This window comes from Arctopsyche grandis, chromosome 6 (assembly GCF_051622035.1).
Source record: "Arctopsyche grandis isolate Sample6627 chromosome 6, ASM5162203v2, whole genome shotgun sequence".
Lineage (NCBI taxonomy): Eukaryota > Metazoa > Arthropoda > Insecta > Trichoptera > Hydropsychidae > Arctopsyche > Arctopsyche grandis.
This window is the reverse complement of record NC_135360.1, coordinates 21,004,987-21,023,847: the sequence shown is the minus strand read 5'-3', so window position 1 is coordinate 21,023,847 and position 18,861 is coordinate 21,004,987. Positions and strand designations below refer to the sequence as shown.

The 18,861-nt window shown below is 31.9% G+C and overlaps 1 protein-coding gene across 1 annotated transcript in view; it reads left to right on the top strand.

The window, feature by feature from the left end:
* The first annotated feature begins 9,191 nt into the window (after nt 1-9,191).
* The window catches only part of LOC143913150 (neurotrimin-like), a 40,686-nt gene continuing 31,016 nt past the window's right edge, over nt 9,192-18,861 (top strand). The window contains exons 1-2 of the mRNA XM_077432780.1: nt 9,192-9,569; nt 18,259-18,473. Of these exons, the coding sequence (XP_077288906.1) occupies nt 9,509-9,569; nt 18,259-18,473 (276 nt within the window). The 5' untranslated portion in view covers nt 9,192-9,508. The remainder of the gene's footprint in view (nt 9,570-18,258; nt 18,474-18,861) is intronic.

The window sequence follows — 18,861 nt, the reverse complement described above, 5'->3', positions numbered from 1 at the left end:
ATTTCCGGGTTTATGAAGTGTTCCATTGCAGAAAAAGTTTGGGAAACCCTGCATTAGATGATAAAATAGTATAAGTAGTAAATAATTACTAATATTCAGGACAAATAATAGTCATGTTCGGTAGTAAAGAAGAAGAAATAAAGAGATGTATGAAATTAAGATGGAGTGCATTTGAACGAATGAATGCCGTTTTTAAATCAAAACTGCCACTTTGCCTGAAGGAAAACACATTCGATCATTTTTTTACCAGTGATAACGTATGGATGTGAAATTTCGACATTGGACGCCAAGATTATACACAAAGTCCAATGCATTCAATGAAGAATAGAACGCTGTATGCTTGGCAAAACAAGGAAAGACAGGAAGCGGAATACGTGGGTGAAAAGTATGATATAAGGGTAGTCAATATAGTGGATACAGTGAAGATATTGAAATGGCAATGGGTGGGCCACATGGCTAGAATAATGTACAAAATAAGTGCTAGAATGGTACCCGAAAGAGTACAAAAGGTAAAAGGAAGGCCGAAGAGAAGATACATAGGTAGACGAAATTACGTCGACGTGGATGAGAATTGCGCAAAACAGAGACGAGTGGAAAATGCGTTCATCCAGCAGAGGATGGTGTAGATGATGCTGTTTAATAATCAGTGAATTAATAACGTATTTGAGAAAGTATAAAAGCTGGTAGTATTAAGTTACATAAGATGAGATTAAATGAGAAAAATGTGTGTAATGAAGGTACCTAATAATTTTTATTTTTAGGTATTATTTTTAAATATAATAAAAAATCTATAAATACAAAAAAAAGGTCATTATCTGTATTTGCCACGTATTCCGTAAATACCGATTTCTACCGGCCGATAAAATACGTATTTATTTATAAAATTAACATGTCAATTCAGCCGCTGGCCATAAACATAATTCAACTTGACTTTCACGAGTATGTGTGTAGTGGTGAAATATTTTCCACCCCTTTTTACGACTTCTGGTTATCATATTTTTGGCTATGGCTATGCCGCTATTCACATAATACATTTTACGATCTAATAAGTCGTATAAAAAGAAAAAAAAACACCGAAAAGAAACAACGAACATTGTGTATATTATCGTAAGCCGAGCGAGTTAACGTTTGCGTATATATTACAACGGCAACTACTATTACAGTCAAAAGAAAGCGAATGCAGAGAAAAGGAAATAGGAAGTCGTATATCAATCAGGAAGTGTGCTTAAAAAAGTGTGTGTACGTTTATTTGATAATTTTTTAGTGCACAGATTAGTAATTAACGATCGTACATAAATCATTCTTATCTTTATTATAATAAAATGTTTATGGCGCGAGTTAGCGTAAGCGTGTCGAATTAAAGGTCGCGAAAACTGACCGTAATTTTTTATATTTTAATTTACAATTTTTAATTTGTTTGAATCACGAATTGCAGACGTGTTTTTAAATCTGTTTGTTTTATTTTTTTCGCAAATATTTATGCACTTAAAACGAAGATCGGTGGCCGTGATGCTCAGTGCGACGAACCCCAATTGAAATAATAGAGAAAGTGAAGCTAAATTCACCCCGAGATAAAAATGAAAATGCTCTGTGAATAACAATACAAATACACTACCCCAGTTTTCGGAATCGTAGGAGGATGAGGTGCGTAACAAGCTACGAAAATAAAGGATCAGCGAAAAGTGGGTCCAAGCCGCACAATTTAGAAGGAAAAGGAGACGTAACGAAATTACATAGCGATCGTTTTATGCTGTGAAACGCACTGAAAAAATTCTAGCGAATAATATATGTACATACATAAGTAACGTCGAAGCGGTAAGGATTAAATTTAATGTTTACGCTGTCGACGCGTTAATATTTGAAAATTAAATATTTTCCTAACCGTCTGAAGAAAATTCGGATGGTCAAAATGATAATTTATCAACTTATAGCTGGCTTCCAAATTAATTACCATTTGTGAATAAATTTTCCTTTGGCAAAACTGAACGGTCCGTAGTATCAGCGAGGCGCTGTAAAAAAACGCCACATCGATAAAATTCATCGGTTAAAAAGTTCAGTAAACAAAAACAACCTTAAAAGCTTTCGACATTGTAAAAATATTTTGTATACCGTTGAAATAAGATTTGATTTTTTTCCGTTGTTAAATATTGCACTAAATTCATTAATAAATAAGTACGAATATGTGATTTTTTATTTATACATTTATCGGAATTAAAATCACTAATGAAATCCCTGGCTTGGTGTTGCTGGCCTGACCCTTATTATAAATATATCAATCGTTTGCTATCAGAGTTTCCCAATTTATTTGTTTCATTATTGAAACGGTTCCAAACAAATTGGAAACTTCTCTTCCTCATTTTTCACCATTAAATTAATATAATTTTCTAATGTACGTACATATTTCAAATATACAAATAATAAATACATATGTACATAGAGGGCCGAGGAGACGGAGAGGGGAAAGGTTATAAATTTGGAACAGTGGCCCGGTCAAAATTGGAAAGCGATTTTTGTTTTAATATTCACTTATTTATTTACATATGTATATTATATATGTACATAACTCCATGTGTGTACATACATATATGCAAACAAGCACAAAAAACACACAGCACGGATATAGCACAAGGTATGGAGAACATTCGGATATTATTTATACGCGTTTGTATATATGTATGTACATATGTATATTATGTTAATACTAATATAATATATGAAATTATTTCTTTAAAATTCATAACAATCAGCCCGAGCAACCCCGGGCAATTTTAGCTAGCTTATAACTAGAGGTAGGACCGGAAGCGTGATTTTCCAGGAATCAGGGCGTTTTGGGTCTTTTTACAAAGCTAGAGTGCAAAAAATAGGTTCATCATAAAAATAAAAAAATGCAACGCGAACAATAAACAAAGAACGGCACGCTTCCGGTCCTACCTTTACTTATAACAATAACGTTATCTATATTTATATAAAATTTAATGTCTGTTTGTCTGTCTGTCTCGAATAGGCTCCCAAACCACTCAACCGATTACGATGGAACTTTCGGGATTTGTTGAAGATTAATGTGAAAAAAAACGGGAAAAAATCTCTTAATAGAAATATTCGTAATTATCATTTTACCGATGCGAAACTATGAAGCGCCATTGTGTAGTCAATGAAATTTGTTTGGTGGCAACCACAAAAACAGTTGGTTTTTGACAACACAACTTTGAAAAGACGTTGTTTGATCTCCAACCATGACTTCAAACGCAATATACAAGTCCGCCAACTCCAACCATTACTTGAAACGCGATTTCTGTCAACTGAAGAAAGCAAATTTGTATTCGCATAAGTTGCGGACAAAACAGACGAGCAACGGAAAGCCAGGAACTATTAAAATTACAAAAACAAAGAAACATTACTTAAAAACATTACATTAAAGAAAATTTACATAACCAGTGTTTTTTTTTTTGATAGTTAAAGTCGGAAACTACCATTTCATACATTTAATTTCATATGTTAACAGGTTGGTTTATGGCGTTGATGAGACGTTACTCCACGGCGTTGAGCTCCAACCATCACTAGAAACGGGAACAGGAATGCAACGGGAAAAACGGGAATGAGTGGCATTGCAACGCAATAGTTTCAAATGTTTTCGCGTCACGATCTGCGTTGTTAGGCGTAAAATAAACAAACAATTGAATAATTTCGAATGTGTTCGCTGCACGCATTTTTCCGATAAATGGGAACGGGAACGAGAACGAGAACGGGAACGGGGACGAGAACGGGAAAGCGACGGGAACGGGAATCGGATGCGTTACTGTGGCATTGCAACGCATGCCAGGTTCAGCTAGTAAATTTATATAAAGTACATACGTAAAAATTAGGCCATTGGTGTTGCCTTGAGGCAACATTCTAAAGACACAGTAGTAAATATAAATTTATAAAAATTATTATATAATAATTTCATTTATTTATTTATTTAATATACTTGGGCTAGGCGGCAAAGCCGATAGACCCAAGGAGTTTGATTTATACATATATGTATGTAAATTAAATGAGAAAAAAAGTAAAATATGTATGTATGTACATTCAAAATGACAATATTAAAATAAAAATAAGAGAGAAAAAAAGTAAACAAGAAACATAAATAATAAATGTACATGTACATACATATATTTATATTCGTATGCACGTTTACGAAAGAGTGAAAAATTTCCTCTAAACAAAATAATTTGTGTTATTATTGTATTTAAAATAACGCTATATTTTTATAATTATTTTAATATTTCTTTATAAAATTTAATATGTTTTTATATATTTTATTTGAAAAAATTGCCTTACCAGTTGTAACAAGATAGGCATCGTAAGTGAGGTCTGAAAATCGATTGGGACGAATGGAGAGAAATACAGTTAAAAGAGCCTCTCGATAAGAATGAGAGGAAAAAAGTAAGGGTAGTTTCTGGCAATAATTACGTTAGGACCAACCCCAACGACTTCATCCGACGCCAGCACGAAATACAAACATCTTAGGTAGTCAAAACTAAGCAAAATTGGCCAACTGCCTCAAATATTATTCCCAGTCTTCCTATATATCTGTACAATTATTACCAATGTAAATTATCTACAAACATATCCATATGTACATAAAGTTTATTCAAAAATGTACTGTTGACAAATGCGTTCGCAAATGGCAATACGATATAAGTACATATATGTGGTATTTAATCAATGGTTTTTCTTCTTTTTTACGTTCTGATTCAACATGCAAAAAATCGAAAAGAGAGGTGTGTTTTTTTCGTAGATAATTTTATTATTTTGGGACCGGATTGTTTTTCAAAAGGGGTCCCAACACAATTCAGGTTGTCACTGCAGCCTCTAGAGAAATCTTTTGGCTTCGAGATGTGTCAGCTTGGAAAAATTGGAGGTGTCCAAATTTTGACCGATTTATTTGTCGATTCGTTCAATGAAATTAAAATCTACGATATCGGTGATCTCGCTCAATGGTTAATTAAAGAGATAATACATTAAAAAGTTCAATATTATACTATTAATATTAAGTATTATTATAATACTAACTAAAATTAAGTATGTATGTGTATGTATATACTACATTAAACTATGTAGTATAATTATGGTATTTATACTTTTTATTGGAAATATAATACCAAGAATTTTTGTAAGCAAAAATATATCTCTCTTCGTCACTTTTTATAATATATATATATATATATATATATATATATATATAAGTAAACTAATTTACGAAAATAATTGCGCTCACCACGTTATATGTAGATATCTACATATTAAAATGTATGTTTTCACCGAAGATTATTAACGGAAGTAGGGGCAAAATCGTACATTGTTCTCGCCATTGCTAAACTTTCCAGATTTTCCGCGAACTAGACGCGACTCACCGACAACGAAATATTATTATCAACAAGTTAAACGGTTCGTATAAAATAATTCCTAAATAACCCTTTCGCTAGTTCAACTTTGCGGCAACTAATTACACTCGACAAAGTTGCGTCAAACGCAGAACGTATTTGATTGATTGCCGACCGCAGTTTTGCCAGGGAAAACTTCACATACCAATTCGAAATTTCCGCGGAAAAACTCGCGTGTAATATTGTACGAGCAAATTGCGATAGAATGATTCGAGTATATGCTTTACAAATACACGTACAATAATCATATTACGTAATATCAAAACGGAATAAATCAAATGCATTGCGAGATTAATATGGCAATCATGGATTCACCGTAAAAGCTATATATAGCCTGTAAAGAAACTATTAAACAGCAACATTTTAATTAAAAGCCATTTATATGAATAAGTCGACAACAACAATAACGCGTGCGTTGATTTCAACCGTAATTAAACCTTTACGCGTTCATTTTCATTTGTGAAAATTATTAGATATACATATATAAGCGTGTGTGTGTTCGTTGTGGATTTTGCATTTACATATATTTAATTCTCAGCAATTCAAAATAAATGTCGAAATAATGCGAAAATAATTTTAATATACTGCTCTCTAAAATATTTGCTTGGATTATGTTATAATTTGCTGTATTATAAACCTTGGAAACCTTATTAATCCGCACTTTATATAAGTATATTTTTATATTTTATCTAGAATTTTAAATTAACCAATATATACAATAGCGTGTGTTGTATTGTGCTGTCTGGAATTTGTATATTTTCAGTATTAAATGTGTCTATTTCAAATTGATAAATTCACCGGCAATACAGAACAACAATCGTAATAGATGTGATCTAAAGGTTATTTTACTTATAATCTAATCTTTCAAATTGTCCAAAATTTAAATAAATAAATATGATTGGTTAAAAAGAACAAAGAAAATATAAATAAAAATGAATTGATTTATTATAACGAATTAACTTAAATGCATTTATGTATATGATATTATTCACCTGAGATTTATTTTTATTTTGTTATGAGTCATAACAAGGTTAACGTTAGTATGGAAAAGTAACCACAGACAGTTATCTAATCAACGATTTTTTTCTTTTACCGGTAAATGCCGGTATACCAGTAATGAAGTAAGAAAATAATAAACAGTATAGAAGTAAGAAAAATCAAATACCGTTTATCGGTTAATGGAATTTGACGGTGAGTTAAAATCTAATTGTGTCATACAAAATAACTACATGGAATATAATATATAATATTAAAAATGTAATATTATATATTTTATTTGTATTCAAGTCTTTCTTTTAAATCTTCCTAATACGTTGGTATTTATGTATATATTTTTTTTAATATTAAAGGCTTTACATTTTTTTTATTCCCGTTACATATTTGTGTAAAAATATTTGATAGAAACAAAATGTCGAGATATGTATAGGTAGTATGCGATATAACTCAAGTACATATTATTAAAAAAATTCGGATGTGACCAACCCATGACTTTATATATGTATTTGATTTATATAAGAAGGTCACAAAACAAAATTCGATATTGAACCGTACAGACACATTCATATATATTCCGGCAGCATTATGAAATACTAATAGCTAAGACAGCATTTTCGATACAAATTGAGCGCAAATGTATGGAAAAAAATGTACGCACAAGACAAAAGTTCTACTTCCAACTGTCGGATTTTGTTCAATTTTTTTTATTGCTTAAAATCACTATCGGTATTATACACAATAAATATCTAGAAAATAAATATAATTACAAAGGTAAAAATCAAATAATGAAATATTGTTTTAAAAAAAAAGACTACTTCTGGTTTGCGAATTCTGACCAAAACCTTATCAGCTCAAAGTTAGTACATAAAAAATACAAATTTAATAATTTTCAGCTTGATACGTTCAGGAGTTCGTGGACGGAATAGTTGCCAAAACATTTTTGACGTTTCTAAGAGGAAAAAATCCCACTTCCGGTTTATTTTAGCACACTAGTTTAAGGGGTTGCAAAAAATAGTGGAAGAAAAATCGAACAGGAGTAAACTGCCACTTCTGGTTGACGAATGTTTACCAAATATTATACATAACTTGGTATTAAGCTTAAACTGAGAGATACGAAATTTCAGTTCAATAAACTAAAAGGTTTCTGAGAAAAAGATAAAAAAATCCCCGATTCTCTAGATTAAAAGTAATACTTCCAGTTTAGGTTAACATTTTAATTATACGTAAAAAAATTCCAGTCCGATTCAGTTAGCGGGTTGGGAGATAATTGAATTCAAAAACTTAAAAAAAGAGGACACCTATTAGGGGAGGTACCATTTCCAGTAAACTTAAAAATTAAACAAAAAATGCGTCGTGTCGATTAGAATTTAAGTAAATAATACCAAGTTTCAGTTTAATAGGACTAACGGTGTTCAAAAAATCCCCAAAATACACATACACACAGACTCACACATTTTTTCAGAGACTGAAGCTTCTTAGGACTCTCCACATTATTCCTTGCAATATTGCTAAAGTAGAAAAGAATTATTTTTCTACGAGTTGTGGAGAGTCTCTTTGAAACGACCAGCTCTTTAAAGATGGAGATGTTTGTATGACTTGCAATCCATTTAAGGCGCATTTGCCTCCAACACCACATTTCCGAGACATTTAATATATCCCATGGTCAGTTTTTAAGCGTTCATGTCTTGACTTCGCGGAATGCAATAGAGATCACACCAGACGTATTTTCGTTCTCCTTATTAAAGGAAGGTTTTTCCATATCCTTGTCAGATCATCCCCATTATCACCATTAATGTTATTCTGCGGACTTCTGATCCTCCTTCCTCCTCCTCCTCCTGGCATCCTCCTCTTTAAATCAAGGTACCTAGGTAGATAAAATCGTTGACTTCTTCAATGTCTTACAGTATTGGACTTTATGAGAGGCTCGAACCTGTTAACGAAGAGGATTGTTATTTTATCTCTAGACCCAGGTGCTTACTGTGTATTTCAATGTCTAGACTCCATACAATGCAATTGAAATCACCAGAGATTGCACCAGACGGATTTTATTATTCTCATTATACCTATAGAGCGGTTCTTCCATATACATATGTACATATTTGTCAGACTCATACTATTCTGCGGATTTCTGGGAAGCATACTCTGTCTCTTGAAATTAAGGCAAAAAATAAGTATATAAAATCAATGCTTTTAATGACTCATAGTCATTAAAAGCATTAGACTTTCGAAGGCATCGACCCCATTTCAAAATGATCTAATATGACCCTTTTTCTATTTTTTAGCGTCCATATCTCGACTCCGTACAATAAAATGGGGATCACCAGAGATCGCACCAGATGGATTTTCGTTTTTCTCAATTCATACACACATACTCAAAAATGAGATTTTTTTATTATTTTATACTAGGAAGGCCAAACAGGTAAACCCCAATGCTCTTTCCTGGCCAATTACAAATACCAATAAACAATTGTGTTTATACAGTATCATCTAGAAAAAAGGGATATAAAATATGTAATATATGTAAAATCAATCACTCGTAAATCAAACACGATAATCATCACTAATGCGCATGTACATATATGGTAGATTAGAAGATGTCCACTTTACGAGAGTGATAAGCTCGCACCGTGACTGCGAACGACTGACGCCGATGACGACACATATAAATTTGAAATAGAGAAGATAAGGGTGGTCGAGGGGGTGATCTTGTGGGTGGGAAAACAGGGTGGTTTCCCGGGGGCGGCTCGCAGTGCGACTGCTCAGTGGGACAGTCGGCGTCGCGACGCCGCGCGAACAACAGCCTAACCGTCCGCGAACCGGAAGTAAACCGGAAGTTCACACAAAATATCGTCGTATCGTTCCCAAGACCTACTAGGAAGATGCTCAGTGATAACGTGGCCGCATCGTGCCGGCGCAGGAAGTTTAATCAGATCGATCTCATGGGATGACACGCACGTGCTGTGCAATCTTAGTGTTATTATTATATGTAGACGATAAGCAGTGAAAGTAGTAATAAGAATAATATTGAAAATGTATCCAAAACAACATAATTTGTGTGTGCTTTTTATGATATCGCATTAATTCAGATGAACGCGGTGGCTAAAATGCAGAAGGTCCTAGCGATACTGATGATCATCATCAAAAGCCGTAAGTATAATATGATATACATATGTAAATAACATATACATGTATAATTGTAAGACTTGCAATTATTTATTTTCCTCTCCCCGTGCTCTGAAGTCTATTTTCAAGAAACAAATTATCTTTGAAGGAAATTTCCAGTGTCGTATTACTTGTCGCTAAATTATCTTGCAATCCGATTTGTCTCGCGTTATTTGATAGTTTGCCTCGAGTATTATTTCGTTTCTACGACTTTGAATTATTTTAAAATATAAAAAAGATACGTATACAAATGTATGGTTTTGAATGAAATTTCACTTGAAGTTGACTTCATTCATTTATTGTAGTAGTTTGAGAACTTTTCGTGTATTTATAGCGTTAATTTGTTAATCAAAAAAATGTTTATACCTGACTTGTTTACGTCTTTTAACGTGATATGTATGTAGCAGACATTCTAAAGATTGTAAAAAATGTCATTGAAAACCATTTTTCTTAATTGCAGAAACAACAAAAAAAATAGCTAGCTCTATAACACATTAAAAACAATTTAAATAAAATACTTTTCAATTTTTATTAAAAGATGAATCAATGAAATTTAGTCAAATTACCAGTTATTAAGAGACGAATCAATGAAATTTAGTACCTACTATAAAACATACATACATAAGTATTCACAAGTATTTTTAATTGATTTCAAGATATACACGTGAGTGTTTACAAAAATTCACATGGTATTTTATTTTTAAACATAGTATATACATACAAACATACATATGTATGTATGTATATACCAGGAAAGCCTAACAGGTAAATCCCAATGCCCTTTCACTCAATTGGCAAATTTGACCAATCAGCAAATTTGAGATGCTGAAAAAATTTGAGATGAGATGCTGAAATTTTGTGAGAAACAAGACAAGGTTGCCAATTTTTTAGATCCATTTTAATGAAGTCGGATAATTGACTAACTCTGATAGGAAAAGACTGACCTGGAGTCACATATCCAAGGTCTGGCCAGCCACACTGGACCAGGGATTGAACCTGTGACCACTCAGTTGAAAGCATTACATGCTTAGCACTAATACATATACATACATATGTACATCAGCCAGCAGCATAGCTCGGTTGTTAAGCTTCTACTTGGCGTCGAGAGACGACGGATTCAATCCCATGAGCTAGCCTCGATTGAAAAAAAAATTTCTGAGTATATCTGTAGTGATTCTGGTCAGACCTAGATATTTGTGTTCCAGGTTCATCGTTTCCCATCAGAGTTTGCCAATTTTCTATGATTTCATTGTTGAAACGGTTCCCGATTAAAAATTGGCTAAAAATCCGTCCTACCTATCATGTCACCACTATTTGAGTATGATTAATGTACAAATCATAGATGTCTTGTTAATTTGCGAGTTTTCAGTGTCATAATTCAGCGACGTGTAAATTAAAAATGCTGTATTGTTTGTAATTGGCCAGGATGGCGCATTGGGGTTTATCTGGAAGGCATTCCAGGTATAAAAAATGTAATAAAAATAAATAAATAAATATGTTGCTGGTATTATATTATATTCCAAATGTTAGAATCATTTATGTACATGTATAAAATAATAAAACTAAACTATTAATTCATGACTTCAAACACGTACCGTATCGAATATAATAATCGCACAATAATAATGTCCTTGAAAAATTTTTAAAAAAAATAATTTCAGAGAGTTAAACGCTTCTAATGTCGTGATGACACGATATTAAATTACAAAAGGGCCCACCTGGTCGTCGGCACAAAAGCTCTCGCTTTAAGCTCGACAATAGGGAGAGCTTCGTCGCGATCTAGACAAAAACGTTAACAAAAATACTAAGATTTGCCTAACAAAAGACACGTCACTCGATCGGATCCCGCGACGCTGCATTAGGGTCCGCTTTTCGGGGATACTCACATTTTCCGTATTGTCCACGCTACAAAGCCTTTTAATTTTCACCGCCTCTCTGCCATTGTCAGAAAACGAGGGAAAATTTCCCCGCAGGAGCGTGCCGTGCGGTTTTAAAACGACAGGTGAGTCCGAGCGGATCGCAAATTTTACCCCTAGGGGGTAGCGAATTTTCCGTACCGAGCTCGAATAATGTACATGGGGAGCTTTTCACCACTAAAAATCGGGTGACCACACAGCACAGAATATCCACTCAACTAAATGCAAATAAATTTAAACAAAAATTCAACTAATATTCAACTAAATTCATCTATATATAAAATATCTATATAATATATATATATATATATATATATATATATATATATATATATATATATATATATATATATATATATATATATATATATATATATATATATATATATATATATATATATATATATATATATATATATATATATATATATATATATATATATATATATATATATATATATATATATATATATATATATATATATATAAACCAATGTTTGTCTGTCTCTGTCTGTCTGTGTCGAATAGGCTCCTAAACCACTGATATTTATCAATACGAAATTTCAAACTAACTTACATACCTAGTATTTTTAATGAAAAGGAATATTAATTAATTTAAAATCGATTTAAATAGATTCTTAAATTTTATCAGTTCAAATTTGAATTAATATTAATTGACATCGATTGTCTTCTCGCAGAGTTTTCCAATTTTACCTGACTTTCAAACAAAATTATTTCAAGTGTTCATCCTACTTCTAAAATGATTTTCTTTTCCTTAATTTCATTGTACTTCGTACCTCTGAAAGCCATGAGAAAAATCAATTATTTCACGGTGTGACAGCATAGCTCACTGGTAAAGCAACTTTTACCAGAAGAGAATTTGGGAATTCAAATATAGCGGCGTATATATGTACATACATATTTATATATAAAAACTTGTCTATTCGTATGTATGTCCGTATGACTTTTTACAAACTATGGTATACTTGAAAAACAAAATATAATACACCAAAAGTATATGATTTGTTTTAAATTGAGTATTAATTTGATTGCCATGTCATGTCTAAGCTTGTATTTGAACGGTTAAAATATTCAGTAAAGCGGAATATATGTACATATGTGCCTACATTTTCATCGCAATGTTCGCATTTCTGGCTCGTTTATTGTTGTCCTCCTTACTTTCTATATTTAGCTCTATATTGTCGACATAAACGTGCCATAACGAATGCATAAAATGAAGGCAGCGGGATACTAAAGTAAATCTATTTTTCTACGGTTTAGTTATTTTTACTTTACGGCATAATTTCACCGGTCGTTCGAACGAGGAGATACAGTCGTGGATTTCCACAACGGTATTGTGGTCACTGCACGAGCAGCGAGCGTCATTACCGCGGAAAAGTGTGTCGTTTTTCGCGACGCATTTTCCCCCGGCATGTCCCATAAAGAAAAATGTCGCCCGGAGAGAGATAGGCGGGTGATAAATAGTTATAAGACCCGGTGCTATAATATGAAGGACGCTCTTAATATCCCCCTCTTGTCTTGTACCGGCTGCAAGGAATTGACACCATTAATCCTCTTAATTTCGCCATGGAGAAATTTTCCGACAGTTTATTTTTGTAAAGACTTCCATAATAAAACTGTGTCAGTGGTGCACGCGAGCATCTGCATCTAGTGCCAAATTTGGACTACAACCTCGATCAAATTTCTCTGTTGACAATTTCTTTAAGAATGTGTTGAATAAGAGCTTTGAGTACTTTTAAAATGTATCAAAAACAAAGAATGTTACTGTATGAATGTATTGTATCAAAATTATAGGGAGGGATTTTATATGGATTTACCTAATTCACTTGTATTGACATATTATATTGAAATATGTAATAAAAAAAAGGTACCACAAATGAATTGAATAAAAAATGTATATTTTATAAGTTAAATTCAAATTTGCATAATTTGTATTTCAAATTCATAATAATATTTCAAATTCATAATAATATTTCAAATTTCCATAATTAATCAACGCATTATTGAAAATTATTAAAAGGAATCAGAATCGGTCTATTTTTACTAACCTCTTACTTTCATTTATTACATACTTCCTTTACGTTTCACATGGCTTTCGTATTAGTGGTTATTTTTATCTCTTATCCAATCGTTTTCATACTTTGCCATATTGCTCATTTTGGTCATCAATATACGTAAATGTATCGTCTGCCATTACGTTGGAGATAAAATATCGTATACAACGCGTTTTAAAAACGGGGCACGTAGACCTTCTTGACGTTTAACAAGCGTTCGTCCCGTGTCTACCAACTTTTTCGCCTTGATATGGACATATCACATTTTAATTGTTTAAACGCCTATAATTCACTCTATATTTTATAAAATTTGCTCCATCGATTCTCGTTATCTCTAATATATAAATATTTATAGTTTTAACTCTCATATGAATATATAAATTTCAAATTTGGCGTGTAGCTTCTTGTAGGGTAATACACGATATATATATTGATTTTTGGCCAAATATGTCAGATCTGACATTTCACGGCTAAAAGTATATCTCTTCACGGAGTTTTATCTGCGAGATAAGTATTCAATAAGAAGTCATGTTGTATCTAATTGTTACGACTTAGACTCCGACTCCGACTCCCCCTAAAATACCAAGACTCCGACTCCAACTCTACATCCCTGGTTTTTTTTACTATGAATTTGTTAATTATCTATTTAAAATAATACGTTTAGTAATTTGACGGAGATTTTTTAAATTAAATACCAAATCTCATACTTAATTAAATAATTAATCAATGAGTCTAATTAATAATATGTGAATCATAATTATGCAAAATTTTATAATGAAGTTAACTTACATTCATAGAATGAAATCATTCTTGTTTTATTTCGACATACATATGAAAAATTCCGTCTTTAAAGATATTAAACATACGTTAGTCATAAATGGAATTATATTTATAGCATTACTTATATTTTTATTTATATTTTTATTAGCATTTACATATGATTCAAAAAGAAAATTATTGTTTCTATACAGACATACGTACATACATATTTGTATATAAATAGATTGTTTTCAATTTCCACTTCACAATATTGCGTGGGTTGGAATGTTCTATTGCCTCTTAAAAAAGCGTGCATATATTACGTCTCAAATTTTTCAATACACAATATATATTATTATTTATAAAGTAACTTAATTTATCCACAAAAGGTTTTCTCAACGATAGCTACATTAGTTGTTTCTCTTTCACTTGACATTGCCGTGTTCCACAGTTCAATTAACCGAAGGTTTTGTTCTCATAATATGATAATAACATATTTTAGTATTTACACAATGAATATTTCGCAATATTAATTTCGTACAAAAAATGAAATCACGCAGGACATTAATTGTTAAACCGCACACGCAATCGCCACTCCTTGAAACCGGCTCGGACAACATAATGGTGTTTTATTGCAATGAATTCAACCGACTGAAATGCACAAATGTATTTGTGCATTTCGACAAAATGCATAATTTGCTATTGCAATTTATTAATTGCATCAAAATCAATCAAAAACTTGACGTTTTACCGCCACTGCAAAGCTTCCGAACGTTTGCGGTTTCATTGCACGGTGATTTTACTTTTACCGCATGCAATTAATTTAATTGTTTATAATACATTTACTATAATAAGTCAAAATCAAATTTATACAGCTCACGATGATTCTATTATTATATTAGCATGTTGGATTTGGATTATTTATCTATTGGATTTTAATATAAATTTCCGAGAATATACAAGCCCGATGCGTATTTAATGTTATCATAATATTCATTGTAAAATATAATAAACATATGTACATAATTTCACGTTAATATTTTTTAATATTGAAAAATTTCAATTAAGACACGTGTATGATGCTGATATTTTCAGACTGCGGAATCCAAGTCCGAGTCTCTTTCAATATTTTTTCAACTTGAATATCTAATTCCAGGGTTGGATATTAATATTTCAAATGGCCACAAGCCTTTTAATTAAGTTTCCAATAAAGTTCGCTAATTGGAGAAATGTAGCATGAACTTCTCAATAACGTGGTTCATTTCCCATTCCCTCAACTGAAGCTTAATTCTAAAGCTTCACCCAAATGAAAGTTTCATTCGCAACTTTCGACCGTCGATTCAAAGGTAAATTCTAGTACCAAAATGTTTGTCTTTAGTTAATTATTTCGTAGTAGCCATAATTCATATTACATACATTTTTATATCTATGAAAATATAATAAATTGTATGAAAATTTGTATAAATTTATTATGCAACTAACATACATATGTATGTATGTACATACGCATACTTGGATTTAAATGTGTGATGGAACGGTGAAATTTTAATTTTTTTTATTTATTTACAAATAACAATACAATCTATTTTTCATGTGCTCGCTCATCGAAACATTGAAGCTTTTATAATTGGAAAAATTATATGTTTTCCACCTATTTATTATATTTGTTCGAGTTCGATTCACGCATATATCTGTCAAACCATATCGTATCAGTTGTACAAATGCGATTGAACAAGGCGTAAATTATTATGTATTTTTCCATATAATATTTTGTGACATTTTCCACACTCATCTGCACATGAAGCATCCTGTCAATAGAAAATATGTATTGCAGACCTAAATTGATTTCTTTTTGAAATATCATATTTATAGTTTCATATTATTCTATTTTTTCATTTAAATGCACAATAAGAGGTTTTTAATAAAATTCGTTCGAAAGCATATAAAAAATAGCTTAATACGATTAAAATAGATTAAATAGATTTAAATAGACTTAAAATAGATTTAAACGAAGAGGAACTTTTAGTTTGGAAAAGGTATTCAAATATAGGAGGACAATCAACAAGAGTAACAAAAAGTAAGAGAACAAAAATTCATTTATTTAATTGATTTTTTTTTCACGTAATCATATGACATCTATTTAAAATTAATGTTTGCCATGAAAATCATATCAATTTTCAAATTGAATTAGCAAATATGGTATACAATCTCATGGTAGATTGTAGAATACAAAATTCTATGTAAAAACGTAATTAATCCCCTTTTTTCTTACTTTCACCTGCCAAGGCAGCCAATTTTGTTACATTTTATTTTATTTTAATTTTACATAGACATATAACAGGAAGGCCTAACAGGTAAACCCTAATGTGCCTTCCTAGATAATAAATTACAAACATTGCAGCATTTTTAACATTAACAATAAACAATTAATTAATTCATTAATTACTCCATAGATTTACTCTATGGATTTAGACTTGCACATAAATTTTTACATATTGTACAAAAATCAAATTCAGATATTTGTGAAATAGCGGGTAGATGGTTTTTGCCAATTTGATGGAGAAACTGTTTCAACAATGAAATCTGATAAATTGGCGAACTCTGATGGGAAATGATCGACTTGGAGTCACAAATATCTCTATGTATGTACATACATATGTACGTACATATATAGTGCATTACATTACAGCTAACTAAAATTTTATAAAAAATAATATGATATCAACCAATGAATAACCTCATTTATTTTTGACATTATTTGTATTATAACTTTGACCGCTCTCACAGACATTATGAAAACCTTTATAGAAATAAATACGAATAGAAATTGGAAACTTCGAACACGTCTGACACACTACAATCAATTTTAAGGACCTACACGTTTATGTCTACAACATACAAGCGTATATTAAATGTATATAAGTACATATGTATGTATATACATTCTGGTACGATATTATCAGTTCCAGTTTCGCGTGTGTTTTATTATGGAATTGTATAAAAAAGGTTTTCAATCCAATTTTCCCGATCCATAAAGTGCAGAAATGTGCGCGTTCGTGTGTTTGCGGTCGACGTATAAATTATGCGTATGCCAAACGTTAGTAATGCGCATGCGTGTCTCCAAGAGCTTATTTTTCCAAATGAGATTTTCCACTTCATTCGGTACTTCCGTTCTTCGGCTCGGGAAAAAGTTTTGCTAATAAATCAAACCGAATTCGTACATATTTATACACACATACATATGCGAGCATATATACAAAGTATATATGTATGTAAGTACGTTCTTGTCGCCAGAGAAATTTTCCATCGTGTTTATCTAATTTCGTCTTGTGCTCGAGACTTTTGCTTTTCTTTTTTATACTGAAAAAATATTCATTTCCAAATAAAGTTAAAAGAAAATTTCAGGAAATTTTATTATTAGCATAATATTTTATTAGCATCAATTTCAAAGTGCCTATTTTAGAATATCAGATGGATGTTTTATGTTTATCTTAAGCTGCATCAATTGTTAATAATTGAATGCGGGTAAACTTCGAAGTACATTTGCCGAAATTTTGCAATGATTACCAAGGGTCGTGGTGAAAATAAGTTTCCCGGGGAAAGTTACCCGCTGCGATAGGCTTTTCCGGATGAGTCCGTGAAATAATCTGCATAATGTCCAACCAGTGATGAGGAAGTTTGGATGCGATCACTAGCAACCACAAGGCGGCTGGGAGTTTTCCCGGGAAACTTAGCTAGGGAAGCTTCCAAAGGCAAACTTAGACGTTTTCACGGCCAACGAACCCAAAAATTAACCGATGACGAAAATTTCGATTTAATTCAACGCCTAAAATTTCCCATTCTATATTCAGCAATTTCAAGTATATGTGGTAGATACTTAATTAAAAGCAATTCGAATTCAATTTTTTTGCTTTATTTTAACAGAATCATCTGGCAACTACGTATACACTGAAGAACCACCTGTGTATCATGATCAACAACAGCACCATGGTGGAGAACACGTGGAAGAAATCGAAGAAAACTTCGTACAGATGAATCATGGTCCATATTTCGAACCATCTGTTTCGAAGAATGTGACAGCTCTTGTGGAAAAGACAGCCTACCTCAATTGCAAAATTAAAAACCTCGGAAATCGGACGGTGAGTCTATTTATTTATCTATGTATGTATTTATATTTGAGATGCATTGAACTTTTTTATTGATTGATATTATAGGATTAAAAACCCACTTAGGAAATTTAAAACCCGTTTTTGAATTTTGAAAATTTAACGGAAAACCGACACTGACCATGTTCAATAAATATATATAAACTAGCTGAAACCGGCATGCGTTGCAATGCTACAATAATGCATGCAATTCCCGTTCCCGTTCTCGTTCCCCTTCCCGTTCCCGTCCTCGTTCCCGTTCCCATTTGTCGGAAAAACGGAGGCAGCGAACACATTTGAAATTATTCAATTATTTGTTTATTTTACCCTAACAGCGCATGTCGCGACGCGAAAACATTTGAAATTATTGCGTTGCAATACC